We start from the raw sequence: 9,240 nt of genomic DNA on the forward strand, positions 1-9,240 counted from the left end.
CCTCTAAACATGGCACTTCGTATCTAAAAAATCAAAATTCAATAGTCACACTAAAATTAAAGTTTAGCAGCCATTTCTTTAATTTCTTTCATCACCATTTTTAGCGAATCCCAATATAAGTATTTAAGGAAACACAATTACATCACATCACAAAAAAAAGGTAAATAGTTAGATCATGGACTAATTCAAATCATTATAAACCATATATAATAAGGAATGTTAAGTTGGCATGAGGACATTTAAATAGTGAAATTCGAAATGAAGCACTTTTCAATCAAATATCCTTCATTTTTCTTGATCTTTAAAGATAGTAACTGATAATAAAAAGAAAAAAAAGATACATATAGATAGATAATCATACTTTATCTTCAGTCATCACATGTAAATTAATAATACTCATTTCTCTCATGCTTTTGGTTCTCTCATATTGTAATTCCTTGAAATATCTTAATTTCAAATTTAGTTCAAAGATTTAAGAATACTAAAAATTAGAATCTATGAACAAAATTGGTGAAACTATGGTTGTTGGTGATAGATAATTTATATTGGACTAAGAACACACCCAATCATTTCAACTAAAAAAAAAAATTTGCTTTATTTGCAACATGAGTAATTAAACTGATAAATTCTTTCCCCATTTCTCTACATTCTCCCAACATGTGAAGACTTTTTCTTTTTATACTAATAAACACTAACATTATACATAAATCCTTTGTAAAAAAGGCTATAATTTGCATCTAACTACATGACAAATATAATATGTCTCTTTGTAATCTCCTACTTAACCCACCAGGAACATAAAACAAATCATATCAAGCTTCAACACAAACAATAACAATAATACTAACAAAACATAGTTTAAGAAGAAGAACCAAACATGCAACAAAGCCAGTGATATAATTATATACCATGAACTTGGTTTCTGTGCTCGCTAAAAAACACTGCAATGACAGTTTTAATGAAGTAAAATTATTTATAATTGGCCAACAAAGTTGAATAATAATGCAGTGACTAAACCTTAGATTAAGAAGTTCTTGTATCTTTAATGTGCAACAAATAATTATATATTTGCTAATCTCATAGTCATTTCCATACTCTGTCGATTATAATAATTAAAATTTCAATTATTAGTAGCACAATAACTACATCACCTCCAAAGATCAATGGGACAAATTGAACGGTGAACAACTCAAGCAATATCATCTAAGCTGATAATAAAATCTTTAAAATTGAAAACACAGAAGTTCAAATCAGAGGGGGAGCGAAGAACAACACAAAAGGCAAGAGAGAGCAATTGAAAACTTTCAGCAATAATACAAAATTAGGATGAATACATCTCCTATTATCTCTGCCTTCTTCTATTAAACCGCAATCGAGGATCTACATCCAATTTCATAACATTAAGGGCACATAAAAAAGATACGATTAAACTCTTTAGTACACAGGCTAATGGAATCACTGTAGAATTCAAGTTCATGATCTCTTCTCTAATAAAATGCTAACAATCAATTAGTTAACTAAAAAAAGTAAAAAAATGTTTGTTTTACATGTAGTGGCCTATTTTTAAATTAGTTAACTATAAAATTTTTTATTTTACAAAATAGGGGAAAGAAAATCTATATAATTTTCAAGTTGTTATAGTTACAGACTTATAGAAAATAGTCAAGAGCATGGTTCAATGATTAAAAAACTGCCAACAAACCATAACATAAAACTGCAACAGTGGTGTATACTGAGTTAATAGAAATCACAGTACAAAATAAAAAATGGAAAACTACATTCATCATGCATGTATAGCAGAAGAAAAAGAAAATTAAAGCAGATAATTTACCAACTATTATTAGTATTATTGCTGCATATTCACAAAATACTGCATGTAATACATGACTTTAACCGTTTGCATTATCTATGTGCCCTTGAGTTTTCAATATTTATATATGGTATGAAACTCATTTTTAAAGAAAACTCAGAAACAAATATACAGAAGTTAGTTATGGAAGGAAAAGGAAGATCAAAATTATTTAAATACATATAAACTTAGTTAAATTTTAAAGAGTGCCATCCAAGAATTAAACTGAACAAATTAAAGAAGAGAAAAAAACGATCCAATTTAAACAAAAAAAAAGGTAAAAAAAATAGCGATTAAGGCAGATGAATCATTCATACCGCTTTGGCAGGTGCAACTTCAGCCGGAGCACGTTGCAGCAGATTTCACACCTTGAGCTTTGTCGGAGAAGTTGTTCCTTAAAAAAAGAAATCAAGTTTTCAAATTACTTAGCAAAACCAAAAGCAAATCAAAATTTGTAGTAACAAAAAAAATCTATAAAAGTCAAAGCTACTAAATTACATAAGATGTCAACAGACAACAATGACTGCTTATTTTAAGTGTGATGCTGTTTTACTCCAGCATTTTATGAAACAACTCCTGAACTTAAGATATGCATACACCTTTGAACAACATTTTATGTTTAGGAAAGAAAAAAACTATAGCCTCTAAGAAAAACCATTGTTGTTATAAATAGCTTTTACTAAATTTCTTTAAATTATAGAAAAAACACCCAACTTCAAGAGGGGTAGCATTTTCAAGAGAAGCAACTCTAACTTCAAGAGCAGTAGCATCTCCAACTTTCTGCTATTGCTGTTGGACTCCTAATAGTCCAAGAAACTGCTCCATGGTTTGGTTTGTTTTAAACCATCTCATCAAAGTATCACATGATTAAGTTTCAGTGAAATACAAAATGCTCCATATTCATTAAAATTTTTACAAAAATCCCATAAACCTTCAAGATATGATAATCAAATACTTTAACATTGTAATTTGCATTAGTATATACCCAAACAAAAAGAACAAAGAATTTATTTTGCATTACTTGATGATCTTCATTGCTTCAAAATTATCTCTTGTAGAATTTCCAAAAGCAGATCTTTTTTACTGAAATCAATTCTAGCTGATAAATTAAGAACTCGAAACATCTTTCGAGAAAATTTAAATTGGCATATGTGATTTGTTAGTATGAGAGGATTGACATACCAAATGAAAGAATCCCTAACAATGAGATGGTGGGTGCAAATTCAGAACACATAAATATACTTTAGTGTTGGATCCAATTAATTAAAATGAAATGGATATAGCACACAAATGTTTATTCTTTTTTCTCTATATGTTACAGATTAAGGGTTGCTGAGTACAGGCATCAAACCCAAATAAATATTATTGAACTTCCTCATGAACTCTATGATGATGAGGATGGAAGTACCGGTAAAATTGAAAAGGTCTATATAACATTAAATATATTATTGAACTGGATAAAAATGTTATCAATCATGTCAAATGAGGCATAAAATGTAGAAATTTAATGTCAATTTCATTATATAGAATCAATATCCACCATCCTAGGCAGCAATCTTTTCATTCCTCTAATATCAACATAAATGCAAATGGCAACAAAAGGAAATTTTAAAGGATAGTATTACCTGGAGGACATTGTTGGCATAATCAAAGACTCCATCAGAGACCACAACAAAGAATTATAGAGACTAAAAATTTTACTTGTAATTGCAGGTCAATCACCACCTCAGATGTTCTTTAAGAAATGACATAAGATACGAAAACAGATAAAAAAAAAAATCAGCAATATAGTTAATAGAAGACAAACACGGTTAGCTATCCAACAACAAAAAGGTAACGGATTATTATAGATTAACCAAAATGTACATGCAATCATTTGAAAGCAAAAAAAAAAATATATTTTATTGCAGATTAACCAAAATTTTAGAACTTGAAGCTGTCGTTCACCGAAGAATGGATTATAAAGGATTCTTCTCTGGTTATAATGAAATCAAACAACAAAATAAAGAGAGAACTAACCATCCTTCATTCGCAGCATCCACTGGCAACGGAACGGCTGCGACGGCGTTCTGAGGTAGATGCAGTTCTATGGATCCAACAGCGTCGGTAACCTCCATCACCGCCGTCGCCGCCTCATTCCTCTTCTTTTCTCTGTCGATCTAGCATCCTTCTCTGTGACCGTCGTTGTCATCGCCACCCACCACTTCTTCCGTCGTGCTTTATTTCTTCACCGACCTTTTCTTCTTCTCTTCTCTGCGACATTGAAAGAGGAAGTTTGGTGCCAACTACTCCCCCTATCAGAACTGGCAACTCTCTCTCTCATATTCTCTTCTTGAAAGTCCTGAAACAAAATCGTTTTCAATTTGAATTTGAATCAAATCCCGCCCAGTTACTTCTTTGGATTGAGAACAGCAAAGTGCCCAACATTAAAAACATAGTAACATACACTTGTCAATCATACACAGCTCCACGTGGCAAACACAGAACACTCCACTTGTCGAGCAAATACCACAACTATATTCTTATTATATATTAATAGATATTTGGCCTATGTTTTGCCAATATTTTCAGTCTTTTGTTATTAATTCATTAAATTTCATAGAATGGAGGGGGAATCACGACGGATCTAAATGCTAGTTAATCTCCAAGTGAGCCTTTCACGCTATTCAAAGCTGCTTGCCCGTGTTGCAGCAATGGACGTGAGCAAGCAAATAAATTTCAACCTGAAAAATGTAAAGGAAGCAATAAATTATATGTAGCCCAGCTCTTTATATAAGTATTGACAATATTATGCAAAAATGGTTCGAATTTAGAAACTATCAAATGTTCAAATGTGATGGATTAGATGAATATGCCATATTGCCATGCACTATATTTTTAATTGATTGATTATCATAACACTTTTCACTTTCTTATTTTATCACAAATGTGACTAGTGAACTTGCAAAGTCTAACCGGAATGTTAGTAGACTTCAACTTTCTCCAATGTTCCTCCTCAAAGAAACAAGCATGTCCGATTATGGGGAACAAAATCGAGCATGTCTTGTATCTCCTTTGAATTAGGAACCTAAAAGCACGAAACAAGCAAAACAGACCAGTCAGGTAATCACCACAGGTAACAGGTACAATAAAAGATTGGCGCACCTCTCCACAATGAAGGGTTACAAAAAGACCTTGTTCTCTGGCGAATTTCAATGCTGGCAAGTATCTTTTCCAAAAAAAGATAACGGGAGACTTTGATCTAAAGCATCATTACGAATTACTATGCTAGAGTCCTTGATAGATTGACATACCATTCGCCAACCTTTGGATTCCCAGATAGGTCAATTCCAACCACCCCCAAATGCCTCATTTCCAGTGCCAGTTTGGCCTGCAACACAGAAATGGAGTGTTGAAGGTATTAAGTAGCAAGCATCAAACTTAAGGATGCTGAAATTACTCACCTTACAGTTTCCATAGTTGCTTCTGTTGTCTCCCTACGATCAACACTCAAGAGAAGCCTAACAAAGATTTTCTTCCTACTATTTCCATTACATTTATCATTTGTAGCTGCGTGCAGAGGATCTAAAAGATTTCTAGGATCCTCAGTATAAGGAATTAAAGCCACATCAACCGAGCTGACAGATCTTATCCCTTCCAATACAGCTTCAACATAAGAACGTTTGCTCATTCCTTGGGAATCGTTTTTCTGTAAGGAATTAAGCCGAAAAATTCACTGTCGAATCAATAGAAAAAACCAAAAAGAAAAAAAAAGAGTCTGCATCAAGAACCAAGCTCTTCTAGTTACCTTTGGGGTGGTTCTCAATTCGAGATAGACAACCTTTTCTGATGCGAAATCTTCAACAACCTGCATTCAGAAATTGCTTCTATAAATGGAAAGGCTGAAGGCATCGGATTTAGAAACACAGAAATTTAGATAGTAAGCAACCATACTTCATTCGCAATTCTTGTAACAGTCATGTGATCATCTGTATTTACAAAACCATAACCACCACCATTATAAGCCTTAAACACTATAATAGTAACGATTACTAACACTAAAAGTGACAATCAAACAGTCCCTCATATCACAAACACTAGCAGAGTGCGTAATTTTTACAATCAAACAGCTGTTAAGGGTCAAAATCAGTCCCAAAATGAACATGAAGCTGAACAACAGTGAAGGGGCACACTGAAAATAAAACAAGAAAATAGGAAAGGAAAAAAGGGAAAAGGAGCATACTTTTAAGGATAACATGCTCCACTTGGGAAAAATCTATTAGACCCTTGTCCCACAAAGCTCTAGCGAGTTCTCTGTGCAACAAAAAAAAGGATAAGAGGAAAGAAAATGAGATGAAGAAACAAAACAAGAGAGAGAGGAAAGGAGAAAAGGAGTACAGGAGAGTGGAGCCTCTGATGGATCCATTGAGGTGAGCATGGAGTTCCACCTGTGGCATTGACATCCACCACTCCATCTTTTCTTCTTCCTCAACACTGAAACTGAAACTGCAAGTGCTTCGTTGGGTGTTGGGTAAGAGTAAGAGTACACTCTGGTTGGTTCAGAAGAGACTGGCCAATGGCCATTCACTTAAAAAAAAAAAAAAAAAACAGTACTCAAACATGTTGAGGATTTAGGGTTCATGCCACGATCATTGTGATAGGATCCCAATCAATATTATACTTGCTGTTAATTTTGAATATTCAACTATTATTTCCTATCTTTGAAATACTTAGTGTCGGTATTTGTATTTGTACGTTCAAAAAATAAAAAAAAATAAAAAATAAGTTTTAATCAATTTTAAATTTATAATTTTTTTAAGAATAGACTATCATTTTTATCTACAAAAGTTAAAAATACCGTCATATCTATTCATAAAAAAAAGAAATTATCATTTTTATTTATAAAAAATAATTTTTTTCAGAAAAAATTATTTAAACTCTCAAAAATTAAATAAAATTTCCTATACCATCTCTCCACCACTGCAACCATCATCTCCCCCCCCCTCTCTATTTCAAAGTTCTTAGCGACTCCAATCCTAACATTGATCACATCGCCGCTCAGTATCACTGCTTTACTCTCCTCCTCAACCGTCACCTTAACCTTTTCGCTCATCGGTGTCGGTCGCAACTCAACAACACCAGCACCACCATCACCAGCATAATCATCTAACGCAAAGAAATCCTAGATCTAAGGATGCTGCGAGCAGTGTGAGTGATTCGTTGGGATCTAAAGATGCCGCAGAGCGTCATGGCGGTCGATACCAATAGGTTGCTCGTCAGGACCTCGAGAACAATGGCGAGAACGAATTTCCCGCAGCCAAGAAGTCCAAATCGGAGAAGTTCCCTTTCAACAGCTGCGAATTCGTCACGGACGTCGCCGTATTCTTTCTCTTCACCACTGGCCTTTTCTGCATCTACCTCACGATGTCCCCTCCGAATTCGGCCGCATCAAGCTCCCACGCACTCTCTCCGATCTTCTCCTCCTCAAGTAAATAAAGATCCCTCTTTTCATTATTATGTTATCATCTTCATAGATTTATCTAAATCAAATTAGTATTAGATGAACGTAGCATTAGTGATTTAGACAGGTGGGAGAAAACATTTTTTTGTGAAAAAAAAAATTTGGAATTTGTTGTATTGTTTTTAGAATAAGGGTGTGTTTGAATTTTTTTATATAGTTTATTGTGCTTGTTTCTTTTTATACGGAGAGAATTTTTCAGAATATGGCGAAAAAGTGAAAGAAGAAGAAGAAAGAGGAAGGAAGGGTAGGAATGGCCATGGCAGTGATGGTGATGGTAACGGAGACAGTGATCGTGATAGTTGGAGAAGATAGTGGTGGTAAAATTTGGAATTTGAGTAGCTAAGAATATTGAAAGAGAGAGAAGGGAGAAATGATGGTAATAGTGGTGAAAAGAAGAATAGTTTAAGAATTTTATTTAATTGTTTAGAATTTGAATAATTTTGTCTGTATAAATCTATTTTTTATAAGTATAAATAGTAATTTCTGTCTTTTATGAGTAGATATATCAGCATTTTTAATTTTTGTGAGTAGAAATAATAATTTATTCTTATTTTAATATGTGAATTGGTGAGTAATTGAGTTTGAAGGTGATAATTTAAAAATATTAAATAATAATTTAATTAAATATATCAAATTATTTAATAATATTTAATTATTAATTTTACAAAAAAATTAGACATAAAACTTCACAATGTGAATAGTAATATTTTAATTCAAAAGTAATTAAACTTTTATTTTTTATTGATATTGGTTAATTTTCGTTTTGTTTTCCAATAAAATTCAATTAAAAAAAGTATTTTGAAAAAAATAGTGCTAATGATATACATATACTTCTAGCTTTGAGAAGTTAAGGTTGTTTTTGAAAATATTTATAAAAATATTTTTTTAAAAATTAAAAATTTAATACAATTCTATATCAATAAATTTTATATTTATTATATTTATATCTATTAAAATTATTTTAAATACTAAAAATAACTTCTTTAAACATAATTTTTGTAGTTTATGTTTATTAACAACTAATTTTAATTTTATTTATCAAATTAATTTAAAATATTAATTTTAAAAATTAATTTTAATAAACTATTTTAAAAAATTAAAATTTTATCGTACCGAACCAAACCTAAAAAGATAGACTCTACTCATAACATTATATATATATATATATATATATATATATATATATATATATATATATATATATATATATATATATATATATATATATTGAGAAATCTATCCTAATTTCTAACTATAAAACTTTAATATAATAAAAAATTATTCATATTTAGTTTTTACCCATAAAAATAGTTTTGATGTCACAAAAATACATAAGTATTAATTTTATTCATGTATAGTTTTATTAATATTTTAAAATTTTATAAATAAAAATAATAACTTTTATCTTTTATGAATATAAAATTAATTTCTTTTATCAATGGATATATTTGTTAATATTTTAAATTTTTATAAATAGAAATAATAATTTATTATATATATATTTTTGGTCTCGTAATATATTTAAATATTTTTGTCAACCAAGTCCTATTAAGTTAGCACAAACCTAATAAAAATCATTCACACATCCTGTGCATGAATCACACAATTTTTCTTTTTTAAGTTCTTTTTTTTTCTTTGTGTGTTTTATCCTCATTATCGTTCTTTTATTGTTGTTGTTATTGCCGTATTTTTTTCTTATTTTTTTTCTCCTCTTCCTCCTCCTAGTGGTTATTGCAACATTTTTTTTATTTTTTTTATTTTTTGTTCTTATTAGGAGTGTGAAATCAAAGGAAGGAAAGGAAAAGAACTTTTAAGTTGTGCAAAATTTATTAAAAAAATAGTACCGAAAAAGTTTTTTAATTTTGACACCGGAATTTTTTAATCGTGATAC

The 9,240-nt window shown here is 30.8% G+C and overlaps 1 protein-coding gene across 14 annotated transcripts; it reads right to left on the reverse strand.

Moving 5' to 3' along the window:
- Nucleotides 1-1,037: 1,037 nt before the first annotated feature.
- Nucleotides 1,038-6,551, reverse strand: LOC112702107 (N6-mAMP deaminase). Of its 14 annotated transcripts, none has more exons than XM_072201611.1 (12): nt 6,227-6,551; nt 6,072-6,142; nt 5,783-5,817; nt 5,637-5,696; nt 5,293-5,537; nt 5,023-5,219; nt 4,805-4,916; nt 4,296-4,572; nt 3,869-4,190; nt 3,475-3,584; nt 2,167-2,243; nt 1,038-1,380 (listed from the first exon to the last, which is right to left on the reverse strand). In XM_072201611.1, exons 1-6 carry the CDS (start codon nt 6,301-6,303, stop codon nt 5,198-5,200), a joined length of 510 nt encoding a protein of 169 aa, XP_072057712.1. In that variant the 5' UTR covers nt 6,304-6,551; the 3' UTR covers nt 1,038-1,380; nt 2,167-2,243; nt 3,475-3,584; nt 3,869-4,190; nt 4,296-4,572; nt 4,805-4,916; nt 5,023-5,197. The 14 variants fall into 14 exon arrangements, with proteins under 14 accessions (XP_072057712.1, XP_072057592.1, XP_072057696.1 ...); XM_072201491.1 differs by having other exon boundaries at nt 4,994-5,219; nt 5,298-5,537; nt 6,227-6,545; XM_072201595.1 differs by having other exon boundaries at nt 1,038-2,243.
- Between the last annotated feature and the right edge of the window lie 2,689 nt (nt 6,552-9,240).

Source organism: Arachis hypogaea, chromosome 1 (assembly GCF_003086295.3).
Source record: "Arachis hypogaea cultivar Tifrunner chromosome 1, arahy.Tifrunner.gnm2.J5K5, whole genome shotgun sequence".
Taxonomy (NCBI): domain Eukaryota; kingdom Viridiplantae; phylum Streptophyta; class Magnoliopsida; order Fabales; family Fabaceae; genus Arachis; species Arachis hypogaea.

What these genes read in the sequence shown, in the direction of transcription:
- LOC112702107 (XM_072201458.1), bottom strand. Translation starts at nt 6,303, where the DNA reads ATGGAGTGGTGGATGTCAATGCCACAGGTGGAACTCCATGCTCACCTC. An exon ending in TTACAAGAATTGCGAATGAA is followed by an intron (nt 5,697 to 5,782) that starts GTATGGTTGCTT and finishes TTCTGAATGCAG; the next exon opens with GTTGTTGAAGATTTCGCATC. An exon ending in AATTGAGAACCACCCCAAAG is followed by an intron (nt 5,538 to 5,636) that starts GTAACTAGAAGA and finishes AATTCCTTACAG; the next exon opens with AAAAACGATTCCCAAGGAAT.